Genomic DNA, 24,664 nt, shown 5'->3' on the forward strand with positions numbered 1-24,664 from the left:
TTGGTATCTGTTCCTCTATGTAGGCGTCCTCTCTCCTACTCCGGGCCCAACTCTTCTCTCGTGGTGCTCTCCCCTTTATTCAGTTTCCCAGCCCTGCCTCAATTAGGGGCCTTAAGCACCTGCAGCTGGGTGCCTGATGAGGCAGTCTGGGAGGTGTAGTCTCTAGCCCGACGGCCATTTTGGGTTGTGGGCACTGATCCTGGGTGAGGATGTAGCGCCCCTCCACAACCTGTCCCCTTGTGATGCCACAATATGCAAAACCTAACTACTAATTACAGTAATGAAGGACAAGAAGAATGAATGATTGTTTCTCAGAGAGACGGTTTGTAAAATAGTCATATCAAATCTACACCTAAACCTAATTTTTAATCCTACAGCAGCCACTTCATTAAGTGAATGTAGGCAAAATGACATGATCAGGTCAAATCTATAAGTCAGATTTTTCACAAGGTCACATACACACACACACGCACACAAGCAGGTGCCAGTGACTAGCCCAACTGGCAGCAGTTGGGGACCTCGGCTCCAACATGGCTGACTTCCATCCTGTGTTTGTGGCCTAGCTGGCCCCTCTCCTGCTGGAACCAGAACAGGCCTGACTGGACGCCGGGACAGACACAACTCATTTCTTAATCCTCTGTGGGCTCATGTAACCTGGCTCAGACAAACAGAGCTGGACTGTCTGATACTTTCTGTACAAACCGAGATCCCTGATACTCATGATGGCAAAGTAGGCAAAGCTTCTGTTATAAGATCCAAATAGCATCTAAAGGCACTTCATTTGATAATGTGAATTATCTACACAGATATTTTTCATATTATATTGCACATTTTGTACAATATGCATTTAAAGCAATATGTGAGGGGAGACTGTGGCTAAGTGGATAGCAGGGCTGTCTTTCAATCAGAGGATTGGCGGTTCAATCCCCGGCTCCGGCTCTGCTAGTCGCATGTCGATGTGTCCTTGAGCAAGACACTTAACCCCAAAATTGCTCCCGTAGTTGTGCCTACGGTGTAGAAATGTGATAGAATCTGAATTGTAAGTCGCTTTGGATAAAAGCGTCTGCTAAATGACTGTAATGTAATGTGATTTGGACACCTGGTCACAGGTTGCATGTTACTTGAGCTTTAATCAGAACATTTCCTGAAAAGCTCAAACTATCCAGTGTTTCCTAAGAAACATGAAATATTTTATGTTTACATTAGTTGATTTTTTTTTTGCCTTCCAGGCAGCCTTTTCAGTATTACAGTAACTATTAATCAAAAAAGCTTCCTTTATGGAGGTAACTAATTTCCTTGAATTAATTGAGCAAGTTTGTGTTTTATTGATTGTGTATTCAAATTGTTTCAATCATAAGAAGATCATGGGTTATTTCTGATTCAAAAATACAGTTGAACAAGTGACACAGTCAATACTGCATAACCACACAACAAGTATGTAACTGACAAAGGTCAATTATATTGACCTTTGTCAGTTAACAGTCAACAGGTCAACCACACAGCAGATATGTGTGGTTGTCTGTTCTTTGCAGTGTGGGTTTTTGTATTATACTGGCATGAACAAAAACAGTGTGTGTCTGGAGGGGAGGAAAAACACATTCAAAAATGTGAATCAATACAACATGCTTTGGAAAAAAACGAGTAGGAATGTAAAGTTTATATGTGTTGTAGTAAATGTAAATAGCTCTTTTAAGATAAAAAGTAAGTGTGAAGATCTTCCCAATTACCCCTTAAATTCAACAGCTAAAGGCCTTTTACTTTGATGACAGCTTTGCACTCATCTCATCCTCATGAGGTAGTCACCTGGAATTACCCCCTCCACAATAATGATGCCCATAATTATGGCGCACAAACGGGGATTAGCTCATAATGCCTAGAGCTGTTGTCAAAGCAAAAATATGTCTACTTACCAATGATTGTTATGTAAGTATTGCAAATATAGTATAGTTTATTGTTTTAATGTATTCACTTACTGCAAATGTTTCATTATGGCCCTGGCGTCTTGGGCGATGGGATCACAAGTGGACAGTGATAAATACAAGTGTAAGCACATTGTGATCTGATCACCTGGACCACTTGCTCAGGTGGTCTGGGACGGATTTTTCCACATATCTTTTATAGTGTAAACGCTTTAAAGTCCTGATGCGTCCCCAAATCCGTCACCAAAGCTTCGGCTCTCTCCTTTTGTTCCTCCTTTTTCTGATCTCCAGTTGTTTCTCAAACAGCGTACACTGTTGTAGCTGAGGGTTAGGAGTTTGTGCATATACTTATAAAGGTAATAAAATAAATAAACAAAGGCGCTGTAGTCTGAATGAAGACAGCAAACTCTTTATTTCCCCAACATCGTCAACAGCAACATACATTATTACAGCTACACTCTTTCTGTTCTCATCCTTCATAATAAACAGACATAGACACTGCATCACTGCTTACCAGAGGGAACTTAAATTCACTCAGAGCCATTTGCTAAGAGGCAACTCAACAGAATAACTTTGTCCATGACGCCATGAGAATGTGGAAAATCGCTTAGAGATATATTACGAGTGTGTTAAACATCTTAGGCAATTCATATTTCTTCTTTTAATGTCCAGCAGACTTGGCACAGGAAGTGTATTGCTGTTTCCCGCCGCTAGAAACAACAATGCATGGTCGGTGCAAATGTAAATTATGTACATGCTTATTTGCATATAGAGAGGGGAAGTGAAATCTGATCACAAGTGGTCACTAGAGACGCATGTGGAGACACATGATGATGCTGGCTGTGAACAAGCCCTTTGTGTTTTATTATAACGTATTCTCAGTTGATTCTGTCTTGTACACCTTCATAATGCTCAACCTGTTTGCTCATACATTGTACATCTTTACCTCTCTAATCCTTTATCACTAGTAACAGTGTTACAGACCAGCTGCATTGGTAAACATGAGTGTAAAGTGTACAGTTTGCTGATGTTGAGTTAAAGTAACATCTCTCTGTCGAGGGGAGACAAAGAAAGACAGAAACTGTTTGTTGACAATAACCAACCCTCTTTCCCTATCTGTCCATCCAGTGTTGTCTTGTGCTGACCCTGGAAAGGTGGAGAACAGCAGGCGGGTGCTGTCAGGTCCCCATTTCACCGTGGCTTCAACCATCCAGTACATCTGTAACAAGGGCTTCTCTCTGTCTGGAAACAGCCTGCTCACCTGCTTCAACCGAGGGTCCATGGGCCCCAAGTGGAACCAGAAGCTGCCAAGATGCCTGCGTACGTACGAGTTAGTGTTTCTCAGGGCATACGTGGTTAGACCAGAAACTGATTTCAAATGATGAGACACAAATTCTATTTCATTTAGACAGCCGGTGCTTATCTGGTCTATGCTGCTCACTTTATGAAGTGATTGGCCAGCTGTGTGGAGGTGTGAAAGTATTGCACATCTGACTGCTACAAGATAATATGTTGTGTGCACATGATAGAGAAACTAAAGGTTAAAAGCTGTTTTTACAGCCAGAAATAGGGCCAGAATTTGTACTTCCTCTGGGAATTGACATTTTATAATCAAGCTGTTTTTTATGCACTATGGCACTTTATTTACATTCAAACTACATGTCTTAATCATTAAAAAAGTGAAATGTCGACTTTGTTTACTTTCTAGACTAATTATGAACTCTGATGTGTTCTAAAAATAGTTTTAGTTGTTAGTAATTAGTTTTTGTATGGGGTAGAAACAGAGAACTTCATTATGGAAATTGTATTTATTTACGAGAAAAATACCCTGCTAAAGGAAAATAAAAGAATGCTGTGGGGTCAGATGATTATGACAATCATGATGAAGAGAAATGTACTTCATATTATCAATCAACGAGCAATTGTTTTCAACCATTGTTGAAAAGTTAGATCAGACCTGGGCATTATACAGCCCCCGGGCCATACCCGGCCCTTTGGCTGTCACCGACCGGCCTGCGGGACGTCAATGTGAAATTAGGAATAACGTAAATAAGTGTACATCATGCACGGAATACAGCTGCATTGCTATTTATTGTTGCTGGGGTTTGTTCTCAATGTACGTACGTTAGTACGTTCGTGCATGTGTGCGAGCAGCAGCTTCACTGCAACGTGTTGGCGATGCAGAGCGGGCACGGACATCTGAGGCTTTGCTAGCTAAGCTGCAAAAGCAACATGCTCAGAAGATGTTGGTTCTCTTTGGATCGACCTACATATGTGAACAAACAATCTCCGTAATGAAGTTTAACAAATCCAGATCCTCTCTCACTGACGATCACCTGTCAGCTGTCCTTCACAGTTCACCTCACACATTCAACTTGACTTCAGTGCACTCGTTCAAGACCAACACAGACTAGATTTCTCGCACTGAACTGAAAAACAGAAAATGAGGACATTGGACTACAAACAATAGTAATAAAAGTACTAATTTTGCTGAAACATGATCCCTGTCAGTGTTTTACTATTATATATGGATATTACATAATGTATATTTTTTGGATCATTCTTTAACTCCTTTATACACTGTTGTTCAGTTTGGGTAGGTAGGAAGGGTTTGAAAAATTGGAATGTGTAAAGTAACTAAAGCTGCCAGACAAAAGTAGTGGAGTAAAAAGTGCAATATTTCTCTCTGAGATGTAGTGGAGTGGAAGTACAAAGTTGAATAAAATAGAAACACTCATGTAAAGTACCTTGGATTTGTACTTAAGTATATAACTAAATATATTTTCTTAAGTAACCATACAATTTACTGCTTTTTATAAAGAGGTAGAATAACAGTGAGCAGGTATGAGTTCAGTCTATTGGTCTGGCCCTCAACAACAGTCCCTCAGTGTTTCTCATGTGGCCCCTTGGGAAAAATAATTGCCCACCCCTGCTATAGGCTAACTTCTTACTCTTCCATCTTTTGATTAAATTGTTTTTTCTGGATTAGTTTAGAGGCTGTTATGTTACAAAGACCATCACACATTGGGCGACTCACTGGGTTAAGAGGGTTGTCTGGTAACCGCAAGGTCAACGGTTCGATCCTTGACTGGGACGTGTCATGTGTCCCTGAGCAAGACACTGAAACCCTAACAGCTCCCCGGGCGCCTGTCATTGGCAGACCACCCATTCCTATATGCAGGGATGGGTCAAATGCAGTGACAACTTTCCCCTTTAAGTATAATAAATTTAATTAAAAAAAATTAATTAAAAAAATTGAATTCTTCCCATATTAAATTCTTCAAAATCATATTTGCGGTCAAAATGTTTGGAGCTCAAGCCCCAACGATGGAGGAACCTTCCAGTCGTGGAAGAAAATCGTCATGTTTGTAGATTGTTGGTATACAACTTAACCTCCTTTTATCACATAGTTTTACCTCCTTAAAGAGCTTCTATCATCGAGAAGTTAATTAGCCTGGTTTTGAATTCGTTTTCGTGTCCCATGATGGCCTGAATCTGTTAGCCTTAAAACTGAAAAGAATGAAGCAATAAAACTGAAGTTTAAAAATATTGATGATTAGCACAAAATATGAGCTATTAAAAATATGCTCAATGTTTTCATGCAAGACAAAAAGTTTTTTAATATTACTAGACATATTTCTTATGTATCAAGTAAGGCTTCTGTAATTACTTTATCTTAATTAATGATTGTGGTGGATATGTTTTCTGTCTTTTTGTGATTTTAACATACACCAGCTGACCTTAGTTCCTTGACTTCCTGCTACTCCTTTGTTTCTGATTCAGCTGGCAAGCTAAAAGTGCATCAGCCTGATTAAAATATAATTTCCTCTTCATCTTCAACAGCCTTGAAGGCATTAACCTCATTGCATGAACGTCTCATACTCTGCCTCACCTACTTTCTAGGTTGAGACATATGGTTTGATGGCACTGACTAATAATTAATTTAACCGGACAACGGAAATTACTTTGGAGAAGATAAGCCAGTCCATTGTTATGCATGAGATGGAGATCATGAACAAAAGACAATTATGTCAAAAAAGTGCAAAATTGTACTGCCAAAAATTATTCAGGATCAAACAACTGCAGAGAAGGATGTGTCATAATGTGACCGTGGAACTGTGTCTCACACATATTTTCATTCCTAATGCAATTTTCCTTCAACTTACCTACTTTGAGACTCAAGTACACGTGACAGTGTGTCATTTTCTTCCATGCTAAACACTGTTGCAGTTTTTGCAATGTTTTGACTTCTAAGTGTCTTGGGTTACAACTGACATCTCAGTCAAAGAATGAAGTTGTTTCAACATCATCATTTCAACGTACAGTCAGGACCTTCTACAGACCGAAGCTAATTCGTACTATTTAGTCAGTTTCATGTTTAGAAGTATTTTGACCTGCAAATCAGCCAAGTCATTCTTAGTTTATTCAGGTCAGAGCCGACGGTTTGAAAGGTCTCAGTGTTCTTGTCAGATTGTCTAACAGCACTTGAAACCCCTTTCAGATGGCAGATGCTATGACCCTCATTTTTTGTAACTTTTTTTAAGAGACAATCACAGAGCTTGAGGTGGGAAGGTGTGTAAGTCGGCACACATACAATCAGTACATTTTCTGCCCTTGATATCAATATAACTAGTTTAACTAAGAGGGGAGTTTTAGCAATTCCTTCTTTTTTCAGTCTTTGTGTAACCTCCCACAAATATAATTTGTGCACATGTTTCATTGAAATATTTAGATTTTTTTCCAATCACATTTTCTACAGTAAATTTTCAAGTGTTTTCAAGCGAAGATATACAACCTTAGTGTTTGAAATGATTACTGAATATAATTTCACAAGATCAACATTTTCTTGACCCGTATTTGAGCGCATAGTCATCCTCTGGAGAGTGCTAACGTCCTCAGCAGATTCCATGGCAGTCTGCCTGTTGGACTTTGACAGTTCTTGTACAGAAGTGCCATTTATTAGCTTGCTAGAGATGCTATTAAAGAAAGTCATTCTCTGCAGACCATGATTTTTTCCTACCTAAATTGATGGCAGTGTAGACAGTCAGGCCATCCTCCACTGGCCCCACTGATTATTGTTTAGAAATATCAATAGTGATTATCATTTCTGGTTCCAATGCACATTTCCTACACGGTCAATCTGAAGTGTTTCTCCCCTTTAACTCAAGCTGAGATGTTCGAGCCCTGCGGTCACCCAGGAACACCGACCTATGGGATCCCCAGCTCCAACAAGCTCCACTTCCAGGCTGGAGAGACTCTCCACTACTCCTGTCTGACCGGCCACCTGCTGCTGGGTGAGCCTTTTCTCCACTGTGTCCCTGGACACCCATCCCAGTGGAGTGGGCTGCCACCTGTCTGCAAAGGTAAGGAACTGCAGTCTAATGTCTGCAGTTGTCAGGTCAACTTCAGTTGTATATAATGTCAAAGTGTCTGCTTCTTAAACTACCTGATCTAATTTAAGGCCATTGAAAATATGACAATCTATGAAATCCTATACAACCATTTTTGGCTTAAAAGGAGGTAAACTGAAACCTTAATAATACAGATAGGTGGTTAATGATGGTTCAGGCCCCTTAAACCCCTCCATAACATATCAACTCCATTTCAGCATTTATAAATATTTACCTAAAATTCAAATCCTTATGGCCTTTCTTTGCAACAATAGTGCTCATGCAAATTAAAATACATTTTGTTTTTCACTTTTGAAGTGAAAACTTCATTCATTAATATGGTTCTATTGATTCACTCATTCATTTCAGTATAATTAGAAAATGAAAATGAAACGCATGTCTAGTCTTTTACAGCATTATTTTGAATTTGAGCAGATTACCGGTGTGAGCTGTTAAATGTATGATCAGATTAACCTGCGAGGCGGTTCTGTGGCTCTTGGCTGGTTGGCTGCTTTGGTCTGGACTGAATGTGTTCAGAATGAACATTTCACCTTTATATGCGTTGGTAGTGTCTTTGTCCTCAGCTGTCCCCTCGCCCTGCCAATTGCACTCAGAATGTTGATGCACAGCAGTGCACGTCATGGTGTCAACTTTTTACAACAGCCCATTTATTTCATTTCATTTATTTATGAAGGGTTCTCCTCGCTTCCTTATACTTATACCAGTGGCGGGCCGTGCATTTTATACCTGGGCCTTCAGTGCTGTCCTACTATAGTTGAACCTCCTCCTAATAACCTCATTATGACGCCACAGCTACGGTTATTTGTTTCTAGGGGTGTAACAATACACGACCCCAGCAGCACACAAGCTACAAACTCTCCCCTCAGCGTTTAGCTGTTCCCTACTGATTCAAACAGGGCTAAAGCAATCGCCACACAATCCCCATTTCTCCAGACCATAATTATTGCTTTGTAAAAGAAAACAAAACCCCAAACAGAGAATCAAATGTCCGACCCTAACCCCGCGCATGATAATGGATAACGGACAATGCATATAGTCAAAATCAATGTAATTAACACAATGACAAGAACAAACTCACAAGAACCAGTCACATATATTTATATAACAACAAAGCATGACAAATCAATCCAGCAAAACTGCGGTGCTAAAACACGGATTCCGCCACACACTGAAGAACACGGGCCATTCAAATATTATTCACATCAGAGGGAACAATATTTACCATATCATAAAAACGACACGATAGACAAATGAACACAGTAGTAACGCTACTGCAGATGTAAAAACACAAAAGCACTTCACTTACCAAAGCTGCTGTTCACTTAAACACAAAGTCCATCCTCCTTTCTTTGTTAATAAAGAGTTTAATAACGCGGTTGTACAGAACATCGGTGCGGCCAGAGGTCCTCCTGCGAACATGTTCATTGAGTTGTAGATCCACTCGGGTCTCTCCAAAAGTTTTCAAAAGCACCGTAGCTTGTAAGTGTCCTGCCGTGTTATAGTGCCTTGTTGCTGCCTTGCTTAGCCACCTCAGGTTAGCATAGTGTAGCTCCAAACAGCTCCAAACACCAAGACGCTCAGTTGCAAATAAAACGCATTCCCAGCCATAAAATGTGCAACGCTTCTCCGACGCTGTCAGCCAGAAATACCGTTGGTACAAATCCCTTTCCATGCTGGGTCAGGGCTGCTAGATGTGGGATTAGCCAACCCTTTGATACGATGTCCAGCTTTTCATTGTCAGTAACTCCGCCACCAAATCCGTTTCTCCTCCTTCAGCCAGTGAGTGTTAAAAAACAAAGCTAGGTAAAAAAAAAAGAATCTACACCAAGCAAAACGCTAAAAATGTCATAACTTACATATCTTTCAACTTGAACTGTTACTACTGATACTAACTCCTGCTAGCTGCTTCAGCGTCACAACAGTCACGCTAGCCCACTGATCAATTACGGTGCACGTTAATGCTGAGCTGCACGACATGTTAATGCTGACGTAGTTGTAGGCTACCTAGACAGCTCTGAAATGTCAAAGAATACGGCCAACATTTCAAACTAAAAATCTGATTTATTGAACACTATGACAATCAACAATATCGTCCCCATTTACTTTAATCTGCAAAGGCTATCCAGCAGGCCTCGGGTCTCTGTTCTTACCTAGAGACACAGAGGTGAAATCTGATTGGATAAAAGCTCTACTTAAAACAAGCTGCACTGGAAGCAGAGCAACTGAGGAATACAGTAGCTGTGCAATGAGAAAATAAGCTAATGGGAAAAATTATTATAATACATGTAGTGTATTTATGAAAAAGTATTAAATTATAAAATAGCTATAACTTTGTGATTATGTTTAGGCCAGCAGAGAAGGCTTTGCTGGCCCTGACGGCCCACCACTGACTTATAGTATATATATATGTGTGTGTGTGTATTATATAGCTTCATATATGGCATTAGTCATAACCTTTGGCAGGAACTAGCCATTATCTTGTGCACTTGTTCACACACTGACTCAAAAATTCCATCATACATTACATTCTGGTGTGGGCATTGGAACAGTCAAAAGACAGTTTAAAAAATCAAGAAACTAAGCTAAACCAAGAAGACAGAGCATGTTTCAAAAAAGCAGGATGAACACATCAGTCACAGTCAGAGGCCGGAGAGGAAGAGTGTTTTTATTATTTTCTGGATTTTGTTGTCTTAACAAGTTAGTGTGCCAAAATTTAAGCAGATTTTAATATTAGAGTAGATAGTTTATGTTTGACTGTTTTGCCTCCAATTCATTAGTTACTATGGAAAGTATGCACCGGGAGAGGTAAGGCACACCCCCCACATGTAATTATTTTTTACAATTTTGGTTCCATACCTAGTTTTATGAATTTGCATCTGTTATATATTAGCTTGCAACTTAGCTATCTTGATAGGTGGCTTGCTACGTTCTGCCAGATAAAAAATGGTGAATAAATAGTTCACAAGACTACTGGAGGGGTTCTGGGAGTTTGCCCAACCAGTCTACATGTGCTTTGTGGACTTGGAGAAGGCTTTCGACTGGGTCCCTCGGGGGTTCTTGTGGGGGGTGCTGCGGGTGTATGGGGTGCCGGACTTGTTACAACGGGCGATCCGGTCTCTGTACGACTGCAGTAGGAGCTGTGTCCGCATTCTCGGCAATAAGTCAGACACGTTCCCGGTGGGTGTTGGCCTCCGCCAGGGCTGCCCTTTGTCACCAGTCCTGTTCGTGACTTTCACGGTCTACGTTCCGACCCTCACCTATGGTCACGAACTCTGGGTCGTGACCGAAAGGACAAGGTCACGGCTACAAGCGGCCGAAATTAGTTTCCTCCGTAGGGTGGCCGGGCTCAGCCTTAGAGATAGGGTAAGGAGCTCGGTCATCAGGAGGGAACTTGGAGTTGAGCCGCTACTCCTTCGCGTCGAAAGGAGTCAGCTGAGGTGGTTCGGGCATCTAATTAGGATGCCTCCTGGACGCCTCCCACTGGAGGTTTTCCGGGCACATCTAACTGGGAGGAGACCCCGGGGAAGACCCAGAACAAGCTGGAGGGATTATATCTCCCAGCTGGCCTGGGAACGCCTCGGGATCCCCCAGTATGAGCTGGAAAATGTTGCGGGGGAGAGGGAAGTCTGGGTCAGCTTGCTTGGCCTACTGCCACCGCGAGGAAAATGGATGGATGAATGACTTTCCCATTCATGAAGCCCCGTTTCCTCTGATATTACTGTGTTCATTTCCTTTTCCCAGGACTGCCTTATGTAGAGTTTATCTATGATGCCTTCAGTGCTTTTTTAATTGCTCTGAATTGCCATTATGTTTTCTGTTTTGCACTTTAATAAAATTAATGTTTTAACTATTCCTGTAAATTTATACATCAAAATCAAAAATTAGATTTTGTGTGTTAAATCTCAACCACACTATAAGGTGGTTGATAGTCAGCTAACATTAGCTGTATAACTAAATCTTAACTCTTTTTTCGTGCGTTTCCTTTAAAGACCGTTTTTTGTTTGACACATCCACCACCCTGACCCCTGGCCTTATGTGGGCTTTTGCAGTCTGGTTCATGATTATGTGGATTACATACAAATCTATTTTGTGGGATACCCTAGACCACTATTGTCGGGTGATTTTCACCCATGCGACTGTTTTCACGTGATTTGCATTGTGTTGCTGCTGTCTGAGTTGCGTGGGTCTTTGGGTAGCTTCAGGCTGCTTACTGACGTCATCGAAGGTAGGTGCGTTTCCCTGCTCCCATCCCTGTTTTTTTCAACAGGCAGGTGTTCGGGTGATTTTCATCCGATGTTAGTGATAGAAAGTAAATCATTTTTCAGGTAGATATTATATGGATATTATATTATGTTAAGACTGTGCCTTTACCGGACAAGGCTCACATGTCCCAAAAATGAGTGGACCGAAGAACAAGTCCCCAGCTCCATTTTATTTTTTTTATAGGGTCCCCCCATGATACCTTTTTTTCGTTTTATGAGACTTATAGAGGAAAATAAAAGAAGAGTTCTTCAATTGGCCATGTGTAGTTGTACTTTAATTTTAATATATTTTAATGAGAAGTATTTTTTATCGGGTATATTATATCAGGTAAAATATACCCGATGTTAGTGATGGTGTTACTATTGTTACGATAGTGTTCTAGGGTTAACTGCACAAAGTACTAATCAATCTACATTTATAGTAGAGTAGCACATGCATGAATCATGAGTTTATAAAAAGAAATCACTTTTTTGTTTGTTTAAATTAAATAAGTATTTGCATGACAATAATTTTATTACACAATATATTTTGTATGTTTACTAAAATTCTTTCCATGTGCTCAAAATGTCCCATTGTGTGCATAGGAATGAGGTACAAATACAACACCATATTCACTAAGTTTACTGAAGAAACCTTTAACTCTTAATTAGAGTTGCACATTTTGGTTCATTATGTCAACAAGCCAAGGGGAAGACGTTTGTTGAAATTTCTTTTGCGAAGAAAAAGGTCAGCCAGAATGAGTTGAGCTGATCACTATTTATTTTTTTTATGATTTTGTAATTCATTAAGCCCTTTTTTTCCCCCTTGTTTTACATTGCTACTGAATTCCTCTCAGCACATCCGGCGGAGTATGATGAGCACAGATTCGATGGTAAGTTATGCCAAGAAGTTAATTTTACTTAAGTTTTCATGAGCATAGACCATCCTAACAGATATTTGTGCTAACAATATTTCAAGTTTTCACCACCTATAACAAACAACCTTGATTTAATTTGCTAATGAATTAACTTCTGCTGAGTGTTCCGACATACAAACATGACATACAAATACAGCAGAAGAGTTTGTTCCAAACAAAATGAATGGAAAACATTTTACCTGTCAGTGAGTAAAATGTCCTTCTTTCTCCAATAGTGTCTACTGCAGACCTAAGAATGGAGGTGGCCCAAGTAGCATTTGCTGTCTTCATCCCCATCATCCTCCTCCTCATCCTCATCATTGGAATCTACCTCTACTTCTCAAAGTAGGTTGAAATGATCAGTGAAGAAGGGAAAAAATGTTGACATGTTTATAAATGTGGCCTCAGCTACTCACTGATGTAACACAACAAAGCATGATTGTATCAATTGTCAATTGTATAGTTCCCTTTGTATTACACATCAATTAGGTGCACTGTTTCCAAAGTGAATTAGTTAGTTGCTTATTCTTTAAATGCACAAGTAACAAAACATTTAAAGACATAATACATTCATGGATAGAAAAGGATTGGGCTTGTGAGATAAGAAACTAAAATTGGACAGTGAAAACACAAACAACTGTCCAATAATTAGAAAAAAGTTAACATAACAGAAAAAAATAGAAAGAAAACTGTTTTTATGTTCAGGTCAGTTCATATTTATTGTCCCTGGAGGGGATATTTTGTTTACAGTAGAGGGCAAGAACACAGACACAACATACAAGAGGACATAGGCCAATAATACCGACAATCGAATAAATATGAGATACATATAAATGTGAATATTGCTAAGAGGTATGACATAATTGCTAGTACTGCACTCTCATTGTATCCCACTGTATGCTATCTAAGTTAGCGATCGGCTGGTGAACATAGTGGAACATTTAGCTGATAAAGAGCCAGATATTTTTCTGGCGACCAAACCAGAGCTAAAGGAGAGTGAGTATTACAGTGTGAAAAAGCACGACAGATTAATGCTAATGATGCTACATGAGTGCACCACAGTAAATAGACCACTGTTTGCTAACATGTTAGCCAAAACAACTAAACAACACGGCTACATTAACTTGTTGTTGTGAGGTCATTTGCCCCCCTAAAGTGTCGCTGATCCTTCATTGTATCATCTACCTTCACAACACAGCTATTACCTATGGTCTACACCTCTCCTTTTTAGCACTGGATTTGAGACAATGACTGACTCATTAAACCAGGTGCAGAAGTATGTCAACACAGTTTTAGCAATGTAACACCACATCCCCTCCAAGGAAAAAGGTATTCAGTAAATAGAATGTCCTGAATGGTGAATGTGATCTTTTGGTAGCATTAGTTTCTGACCTCTTGGACAAAGAGTGATTGTACAGCTTCTGGCTGAACAAAATTAACTCAAAGAGAAGAAAATACAACTATATTTAGTCAACTGTATTTTAAAAATAGCTGTCATAGGATTAGGATCAAGGATTTCAGTATCCAATGACGAAACATAGAGCGGCGTGTCACCCAACCAGAACATACTGTATGACGCAGAGACAGCAAAAATAATTAAAAACGTATAGTCCATGATTTGTACTTCCATATTAAAGAGGCGTATTCACTTCATGAATGTTGCTACCATTATTCCAGGATTGATTGACTTCCTACATAGGATTATAAAATGTATATTTTTCCTTCTGTCATGAATGTATTCTTTATCTGTACTCAGGGTTCAGAAGAAGTTACTGCAGTCCAACTTACCATATGAAAACATCACTGGAGAATCTATGTTCGACAACTCAGTTTATGAGACAGTGAGTCAACTTTGTTTGCTCATGTGTGTTTGACTGGGCCTGGTGCAGGGTCTTCTGTCTGCTGCATTATTCTACAGGCTTTTTGTCTATCTCCAGTGTTCCCCTGCTCCTCATTGCTTCTCTCTCCCAATCCAGGGGTATATCCAGGGTTCCATCTGGAATATCCAGGGTTCCAGGGCCCTGGATATTACCAACCAGACAGAGTGGGCAATTGCCCCAGGCCAATATGTAGTTAGGGTTCAATAAATAGGGTTGAGTTTAGGGTCCTGCAATATTCTGTGATGTTGTGGCCCTGTCCTGTTGATATTGTCTGGTTCCCTCCTCTCAAAGTCAATGGGTCATTTGAATGAGTTTACCTTAAATCTTCTCAGGTAAATAGCAGTGCATGATATTTGACTGAGGATCTCCATAACTCCAACTATTATAATTAGTGCTGGGCAAGTTAACGCGTTAATGCATTCATAAATTAACGGCAACAAATATTTTATCGCGCGTTAACGCATATTTTAAATTTATTATAAATTTTTTTTTTTTTAATTTTTTTAATTGAAAGACAAGAGAGAATACATATACATAACAAGAGGATGTCAAGAACAGTGGGATAAAAGCCAGCAAACATCCTATTGTGTGTGTGTGTGTGTGTGTGTGTGTGTGTGTGTGTGTGTGTGTGTGTGTGTGTGTGTGTGTGTGTGTGTGTGTGTGCGTGTGTGTACGTGTGTGTGCGTGTGTGTACGTGTGTGTACGTGTGTGTACGTGTGTGAATGTGTGTGAACGTGTGTGTGTGTCCTTGAGCCTTTTGAGATGGGAAAAAAAAAAAAAGAAAATTAAAAAACAGCTAAGTATTTTTAATTTATTATTATTGTAACAGACTGTCTCATGTTTATCGTTTTGTATTGGAGATATGATGTCCCTTCAGGGTTGCCGTAGAGAAAAGGCGACTTCCGCTTCTGGTCGAAGTATGAATTAATAAGTATGAATTATATTCACATTAAGTATAAAACATACTACCTGCATCTCGTGAACCAAATGTTATTGCCCTTTTGTTCATATAGCAGTACTTTTAAAATAAAAGTGCGCAATACACTACTTTTGAATTCATTATTGAACTTTGCCATAACAATGCGATTAATCGCAAAAAATCCATGCGATTAAATATTTTAATCGTTGCCCAGCACTAATTATAATAGCACATTTTTGTATCGATAATTAAGAACTCTTTATTTAAATGTATTTTTCAAAATACCAATACAGCATTCTACCAATATAATAGTGAATCCCCTTGGACAATATTGTTTATAATTATTTACAGGGTTCAGCATCACTCCATCCAATGATGTTTCTTGGTGTTGAGTTATTATTTTTCTTCTTCTTCCATGCTGGCAATCCTGAAGAACAATGAGGTGAGTTAGTCTTGTTACGACCAGTGAACCACATGGAGAAACAGGACTTAAATGCAGGGCCAAAAACACAGGATAAGATGTGTAGGGACAACAGTCTTTACTTTTAGGCAGAGGTTCGGTACACAAGAAGGCAGTCAAACAAATCAGGCAGGGCAAAAAAAAAAAGGCAAAAACATAGTTAACAAAAAACAGGCAGAGATCAGAAAAACTAGGAACATAAACACTAGGGGAATCGCTGGAACCCTTGACACAGAGGACTCTGACAGACTGGCACAGTGACATGGTAACCCAGGGTTTAAATACACTGGGGAGGAGGAGAAACAGGTGGAGTCAATCAGGGGTGGGGCAGACATGCACAGTGGCGGAACACAAAGGCAGGAAGTGAAGTTATCTGAAATGAGAGGAGAGGTAAGTAACACAAAATAAAACTATAAACACTGACAAATGATAAGGTAAGAAAAACATAACTTAGGAGGCATGATGAGACATGACAAGTCCTGAATCCTGAGACAAGAGAAATAGTTCACATCAAATCCATTGCATGAACTCCAAGTTAAAGTGTCATGGATGTAAAGCAGGGGTGTCAAACTCATTTTCACTCCGGGCCACATCAGCATCATGTTTCCCTCAAAGGGCCGGTTGTAACTGTAAGACTGTATAACTGTAACTACTCCTAACATATTGTTAAATAACTGTCTCTGCTTTTGATTATTGTTTATTCAAGTGTAAAAATATTGTACATGTAGTTATATAAATGTAAAATGATATTTAAGCACATTTCTGTTATTATAACATAAATCATTTTAATTTAGGGTTACTCTATCAAAGATCAAACTTTTAAAGAAAATAAATACAAATATCAAACACAAGTTATTACATCAACTTTGTTCAAAGCTATTTTTGTCACCTCTGCATCACTAATGTCCCGCCCTGCCGTCGTCCCGTGCATGGCAGCTACATCCAAGAGCTCCTCACTGACAGTCAAGTCTGCCTTGAGCCTCTTACAAACATTGATAGATGATGTATCTCGTCTCTTAGCTAGCTGTGTTGTTAGATTGCTGCTAGTTCCTGAACTCAGTCTGCGATGGTGTTTCTTCACAAACTGACATTTGTAAAAGTCTGTATCTGGTCGGAGCTTGTGGAGGCTGAAATCTTCCCCACAGAGAGAAGGCCGGAGAGCACGCCACTGTTGTTCTACAGTAGAGTCGCTACTTAATAAATCTACCATAAACTGGTTTACAATTAAAAAGTATTTAATCCTACTGAAGCTAATACAATTACAGAATGAAGTACACTACTAACAGAATATATAATAATATGATCCGCGCGGAAAAGCTATTCACTCGCGACTCAGCCTGGAAACACAGATGTTTCCAGGCTCAGAGCCGAGAAGAAAGAGAGTGAATTCCTTTCCAGCACTTCCTCTTACAGTTTGAAATCCCCTCCCTTTTGTCCATCTTAATTCCTATTGGCTAATTTCGGTTGCCTCCTCCTGGCGTCAGGCTTCCGAAAACCCTCGCGCGGGTACAACCTGCAAATGTCTGTCTAGAAGTCTGACTTTCCCTTGGCTATTCTTCACAGTTTAATACATTCAATGACTGTCTTTTATGGCTTAACACTTCTATGATAAACATTCTATATAAAGATTAGGATTTGCAACTTTTGGCAAAAACCTTCACAAGTTTCACAAGCAAATATAAAGGTGCTACAAATTCTACTAAGATACACTTCTAACTACAAATCACTTCTAACTACAAATTCTAAAACACTTTTACAATTATGAATCTTCTAATTATGTATTCCAAAACACTTCTAATTATGATTTCTTAATTATGAATCATTAAACACTTCTATTATAATTTCTTAAAACACACTTCTAAACCCAAATTTGCTACAAGCTCACCTGCTCACACACCTTTAGCAGCACTGGGCTGTAGCTTTTGTAAATATATTCTGCTGTGATTGCAGTCTGCCTTTTAATTCTTGGACAATTTTATGTTTTTCTTGGAGGCTAAATTTAGCTCAGTGTTTGGTGTCAAAATGCCGACGTGAATTGTATCTTTAATCACCGACACGCATCATAACACAGAAGACAGACCCGTTTTTCTCCTCGAAGCACAAACATGTATTCGCTTTCCCATCTTAAATTACATTTTCTTCCCTCTGCATCAATTTTTCTCTTCGTGGACATTTTGGGATTATTTGTCGATCTTTTTCAACTCAATCACTTGTTGGAAAACCGCTTTACGGGCTGTCCACCTGTTTTAAAAAAAAAAAAAAGGTAATAACTAATTAACCATATAGTTACCAAGTGACTGTTAGGAGGACAAGTAATCAATGTCCAGCCACGGTGATAATACTTCACAACATGCTATCTCATAATTTCAACTTTCTATCTGATAATTTCGACCATGGGGATATTTTTATTAAAATTTTTTTTCCAAAAAAGAAAACCTTTTCAACAACCCACTTAATCTGTGACTTCATGAAAACTGTGCTAGCTATCAAAATGTCCATTTGGCTCAATAAAGTGCAGCGTTTTGTCTACGTTTTAAACTTTGAATCATGTTTCTACGTTAATGTACGGCTCGTCAATATGGGCCCAAAGTTAAGTGTTTTTTTAGCTCTCTTCACGCCGCAACCCCATTCAAGTGAATGGAGAAATTTTGTTCAGTTTTTGGGGGTTTTCGGGAAAACCGCTAGGCGAATCTCTCCGGAAAATAGATAGCACACTATTCCCGATCAGGCCGCACGTTTTGATGTATTTTTCACGTCGCTGTTAGCAACGCTGTGTGAGTAGAAGTGCGCCAAACTTAATTTTGCTCCGTTTTTCTGGGTTTTCCGGGATTTTCGGGAAAACCGCTGGGCGAATCTCTCCGAAAAATAGATTCCGCATGTTTTGATGTATTTTTCACGCCGCTGTTGGCAACGCTGTGTGAGGAGAAGCGAAGATATTTTTAGAGAACTTTTCCCCTCTCACCCCCCCCTCCCCCCATTTCAAATTAAAAGCCCCACAGAATGAATTCTAACTGGAATGCTTGTGATGAAGCCTCTCATTTTAGTGTCAAACATTATGATTCTGTCTCCTCTCCCCCTCTCTCACCCACCCAGTCCCACCCTTTCAAAATAAAAGCCCCACAAATACAAGATTCAATCCAAGAGTATGAATCTAAAATGCAGAAAAGAGAGTAGCGCTATCTCAATTGAACCTGAATGACACTACCGGTAACATTGGCGTGTGTATATATTGCGATTTCTTCGGGCAGTAGAAGCCACACTGTCAAATTTTCTAGTTATGATTAAGCCCGATGTGCTTTGGCACAGGCAGTTTTACTGCCTTTGTGCTACAAAGCCACACTGAATAACACTCCCTTATCCTTTAATTTGAATTTTATTAAAATGTGAGGCTTAGTCGCTTTAAGTTGTGTTGCTCTGTGTTGTATAAGCAGCTCCCTCTGTGACCTCATGTGCTTTTTCTCTCCGCAGGAAACAAGAGAATACGAGGTTTCGATCTGAAGACACCAGTGTGTGTGTCTCAGTATGTCCACACTGAAACACAGATAAGAAGCCTGCTGGCCTTTTCAACGTCTGTCAGACTCACACCTTTGGTGACTCCCTTGACACCTCCCTGTTCTCTGTACACTGAATATGAGCCTCCCTTTATTTACCCAACAGAGACACCACACTACCCCTGGAAAGGCTGGGCCACTGGATTATTTTTCTAGCTCTTCAACAGTAACAGTTCAGCAGCAGCAGTTTGTACAGTTTTTAATCCTGTGCTCGCATTCTGAGGACTTTCAGTGAAAAGTACCATCTCAGAAAGCAGAGGGAATCAATGCAGGGCTAGTGCCATTAAGTGCATAACCACAGATGTTACATTGTGTTATGACATTATACACTATATGTCTCCTACCACCATTTTGCTTGGATTCATGGGACGTCTATTAAAAGTAAAATCTCACAATTGAATGTCAGCAAAACTTCTTTCAGAGTGTGCCAAAGAAAAGTTGCTCTTTGAAATGATGAAACCATAAGAAATCAGAATGTGCTTTAATTAAATAAAAGGCCCTAAAAGGAATAGCTTTCTCTTCATGAGATTAAAATCAGAATATTGATATCGTCCTCATGTCTGTGTATCAAGTACAGAGCAGGACGTGGTTAGTCTAGTTTAGCATAAAGATTCGATGCAAGGGGAAACAGCTAGCTTGGCTTCAAAAACCCACTAACACCTCTATAGCTCAAATAACCATGGGATCTCATCCCCAGTGTTTCCCATTAATTACCTAGACTCTGGCCCACCAAAGTATATTCTGCCCCGCCACAGTTTAACTGAAAATATTTCTACACTTTTCGGGTGGGCTGGCTTGGCCCTGTCTGTGCACATTTCCCCCACAGTGCACAGAAACCGGTTCTAGTTCGGTTCTGAAAGTGAGAGTGAAAAAGGCTCACGGCTCCGGCCATGTCAACTTTACAGCACCCCACGCTGCTCACTGCGCCCTCTCTTCCTGCATGGAGTACAGTTTCCCTGCACGACTGTTAACTATTGCATAATATATCATTGGATTATAATTGTTGAATCATTAATGTGTCCATCACTTTAATGTTGCAGCTGGTATAGGTTAAGCTAATTTAACTATTTATTATTATTATTATTATTATTATTATTAGGCTATGTACTTAATAATACAGTAAATCATAGTTTATTAGTTTATTTGTTTTTTGTAATAAGAATCTGCAAAGTAGCCTAACTAGTAACTAACATTGTCAAATACATGTAGTGAAGTTTAAAGTACATTATTTTTCTCTGAGATCACAGTAGCCTTTGCTGTAGTATCTTGATACAGAACATTAGCATGTGATTAATGTTGTGAAACAGTCGTGATAAAGGTTGTAATGAAATTGTGGCGGTTAGGTTTAGTTAACAAAACTACTTGGATGGGGATGAAAAAACGACACAACGTAAGCTGCGGACATAACGTCATGTGACTCAGTGACATAGCATCACATGGTGTTTGTTTTCACACGGGATACACCGGTCCCCAGATTAAAAGTCCTGTGTTTGTTCCACCACCCCTTCCGCCCACCGTTATGGTGTGTTCATAAAAAAGCGCTACGCTTGCTTTTTTGCGATGCGATTACACACAATTTGAAGTCAATTCAAAGTCTAGACTTGGAGCAAACGTCATGATGTCATTCCTGAACATGTGCCAGTCTGTACATTCAAAACAGTCCTGTAGAGCTATAGCTTCATCTGCCCACACTTCCATTTTTTGCTGATGGTTTGGCCCGTTTAATTAGCTGGGCATATGTAGTCAGCAGGAGCAGATAAATATGGTCTGACTGTCCATGGGGGCGGGGGAGGGCTTTGTAGCTGCCAGGAATATTTGTGTAAACGTGGTCCAGTATAATGTTTTCTCTGGTGGAGATGTGGACATGCTGTTCAAATTTAGGTCAAACAGATCTGAGGTTTGTTTGATTATAATCACCAGCTATAATAAGAATACCATCCAGATGATTTGTCCTGTATCTGCTAATGAGCTGTAATGTAAACCACAAAAACACTGAATTCTCTGAGCAGACAATATGCCTAATTCAACATCAGGGAAACATTGTCCATCAACTCTGACTAAGTTTGAGCACCAAGCATCATTGATGTAAACACACAGTTCGCCTCTCCTCTTCTTACCTCTTCTTACCAGAGTCTTGCGTTCTGTCGGTGCGGTATACAGTCGGGCCATCAAATGCAATAACTTTATTCGGGATGTAATGATGAAGCCAGGATTCTTTAAAGATATGTGCACAACAGTCTTTGATTTCCTGTTTCTGGGTTAGCCTGTTTCCGCTTTCAACCATCTTATTTTCCAGTGACCGGACATTAGCTAGGAGCAGGCTGGGTAGTGGAATAATGTTCTGGGTTGGTCACACTGCTTTCGCTGGCGCTTGATTCGGCTGGTCTAGCCTAGTGGTCGGAAGATTGAGTGTATTTTTGTCATAAATGTAAAGTTTATTGGAGCTACCGGCCGCTGCAACTGCACAGGCCGCCGTTGCCATAGTAAAATTAGCCGGTGTAGCTATTAGAGTAAAAGAAAAAGTACAAACTGTCATTTTATTACAAAACTCTTAAAGAATGTAAGGGCATATAAAGTCATCCATTTCTGCCCGTCAGGGACGCTCTACGATAAAGCAATAATACTTACATAGGCAGGGATGATTTTCATTGGTGAACACTACACCTTCCAGTGTTTGGGGAATTTTTACAGGTTTATTGCACAAAACAATCCAAGAGCAGAGGAGGAATCTGAGAGCAGATGTTTCAGAAGCATACAGAAGCAGCCTGAGTGTGAGGAGAAGAGCTGATGCTGGAGCACATGAAATCTGCGCAAACAACAATGAATCGGGGTGCAAGCATAGTTTGAGCACTAGCAGGACAAATCCAAGCTCAAGCAGGGGTGACCATGAAATCAACTCATCATACATTGTTATACTTTCTTTTAAGTGGTTGGTTTGTCGATCTAAACATTGTTAATGTAATGAAAATGAGTTTGAATTTGCCCATATGCTCTCAAATGATTTGCTGCAAAACTGCCAAAGGTAAACATAATACAACAGCAGAAAGGGGGGTTTAGTCTTTACATGGTGTGGAAAATATCTGTGGAGAAGAGTTTTGCAGTTTCTGTTTCCTTTTTATTCATTGCTTGGGTCAAAGTCATGTAAATTGTTGGAGAAACCCATAGGTTACTCATTTACACAATGTTAGCTAATGAACAAACGCAGAAGCTTCCTAGCAGAGACAGGCTCACAGCAACAAGTAAGAAGTGGCAAAGGCAATGTTACACAATTGTTTCGAGTGGGCTGTTGACATTTTTATTCACTTTGAACAAAGCCTGACTAGCTGTGTCCTCCCTGCTTCCAGTGTTTATCTCTAGCTAGGCTAACCACAAGACCTGGCTCCAGCTCTCTGCTGAAGACACTAATTGGTATCAATTTTCCCATTTCACTCTCAGAACGAAAGCAATTAGACATATTTTTCAGGATGTTACTGAACCATAAACAACATCCAATTCCCATGGGGACATTTTCATTCATATTTTAGAATGACCATCCGGATTTCATACATTCATATGTCACATGCAGAATTAGATGAAGACATTTTGAATTGTACTTGGTTTTTCAGCATCAGTTTAGTGTAAAAATTTTATTTAAACACTTTTAGTGACATCCCATGCATTCAACTTTCTCTGAAGCAAAAGGAAATGTGCACCAGGGTAAGCTGTTGCTCATATTGCCAGTGTTTGGATATTGCTATTGACACTGAAAGTGACTGCAGTTGAATTTAGTTTAATGTCAAATTCAGTGTTATCGATTAAAACGGATTTCTGAACTCGTCTTTTTGACAATAATCATTTATAGTTCATAATTTTTGGGACAAGATATACTTTATTGTCCCCAAGGAATCATTTTTGCTTGTAATAGTGCTGCAGTCAGCTGCAATCGGCTTAAACCAATACGTAGCCAACAAGGCATTATAGTGGTACAATAAAGATGCAGTAGAAAAAAACTGTCAAAGTTGCCAATGATAAAAGTATATAGCACTGCATTGGCATTACGACTCTTAAAAGCCATACAAATAATACAACAGTGCTTCCTTCATGTGAACTACAAAAACAAATAATCTGTTTTCTTATTGAGAAGACTTATAGACGTCTGGAGGAAAGAAAGCTTATTGCAGTTGCTTTTACATTACGTGTGCATGTCTAGTTAAAGTAGTATAAAATGTAAGTTTAAAAATGCGAGCTAAATGCGGAGAGATTAACCCTCATCCACCTCTGGTCCCTGCAGACATCAGAGGTATACTTTTTGTCATATTACACGGATGGTAAGGACACTGTGTGGAGGAGACAGATACGAATGCAGCTGACACATTTCCATATGTGCTCTGTCTATTTTTGTTTAACAACATGCAAATTTACTAGAACTTTCATAAAGTACTTATGTGTAAATAAGTTATCATATTTCTAGGATGGTTGTTTCTTACATTAGTTTATTCACTCAGAAGTCGTTTTGTAGTCTGTATGTAAATAAACATCTGCACTGCTTACCAAGCTAAAAGAAACTTTGCGGAATTTGGGGCTCCTCTGGTGGACAGAACTCTACACACAAATATATACACAAACACACAGAAAAGGCAAAACTCCACAAATCTGCAAAATATGCTATGTCTTGTAAAATTGTATTTTGTGTTCAAATGACATACAGAGAACACCCACACAAAAAGACACCCACAAAAAAGGCAAATCCTCAAATGTCGTTTTGCTGTTCCCGTTATGAAACTGCACCCCCTTTCTAAGATTAAGCAAGAAGACGTCAGCTCTACCCTCTCTGCCACGCGGACTTCGACTCTTTGTCTTTGACATTGAGGGGAGGGCAGCTCTGTCCGTCTGCAGGCTCGAAGGCCCACTGCGAGCACATCTCTTTAGGCTGAGAGGACATCCAGCCTGAGAAACAGGAACCTGAAGAAGTAACTTCCTTCACCTGTTTCTAAAAGACTTTGAATCCTGCATGCCAGATCTCTCCCTCTGCCGGTTCCGCCTCTTCTCTGGTATCGTGCTCCTGATTGGCAATCCTGTGTCATCTATTCAATTCGATTCATTTTGTATAGCCCAAAATCACAAATTTGCCTCAGAGGGCTTTACAATCTGTACATTGTGCCCTGCAGCTCCAGCCTGCGATGCACCAACGTGCTGAAGATTTATTCCAGCAACTATTGAGAGCAAGAGACTCTAAAAGAAAAGACTCCGAGATGAAATACTTTTTAAACTAGCAAACATGCCATGTTGACCCCTGCTGCTAAGAAGGGGGGTGAAAATATGACTTAGCATCCTGCTGAGAAAGTCACATTATAAAATAATCAGCTACAAATTTAAATAAAACAGTT

General features: G+C 39.7%; 1 protein-coding gene across 1 annotated transcript in view; it reads left to right on the forward strand.

The window, feature by feature from the left end:
- LOC142931483 (seizure protein 6 homolog) overlaps nucleotides 1-19,245 on the forward strand; it is a 188,734-nt gene extending 169,489 nt beyond the window's left edge. Inside the window, exons 12-18 of the mRNA XM_076075411.1 lie at nucleotides 3,048-3,239; nucleotides 7,088-7,282; nucleotides 12,429-12,464; nucleotides 12,725-12,833; nucleotides 14,245-14,329; nucleotides 14,465-14,536; nucleotides 19,216-19,245. Of these exons, the coding sequence (XP_075931526.1) occupies nucleotides 3,048-3,239; nucleotides 7,088-7,282; nucleotides 12,429-12,464; nucleotides 12,725-12,833; nucleotides 14,245-14,329; nucleotides 14,465-14,536; nucleotides 19,216-19,245 (719 nt within the window). The remainder of the gene's footprint in view (nucleotides 1-3,047; nucleotides 3,240-7,087; nucleotides 7,283-12,428; nucleotides 12,465-12,724; nucleotides 12,834-14,244; nucleotides 14,330-14,464; nucleotides 14,537-19,215) is intronic.
- The last annotated feature ends 5,419 nt before the right edge of the window (nucleotides 19,246-24,664 follow it).

Source organism: Anarhichas minor, unplaced genomic scaffold, assembly GCF_050575085.1.
Source record: "Anarhichas minor isolate MPS153535 unplaced genomic scaffold, ASM5057508v1 ptg000052l, whole genome shotgun sequence".
Classification (NCBI taxonomy): Eukaryota; Metazoa; Chordata; class Actinopteri; order Perciformes; family Anarhichadidae; genus Anarhichas; species Anarhichas minor.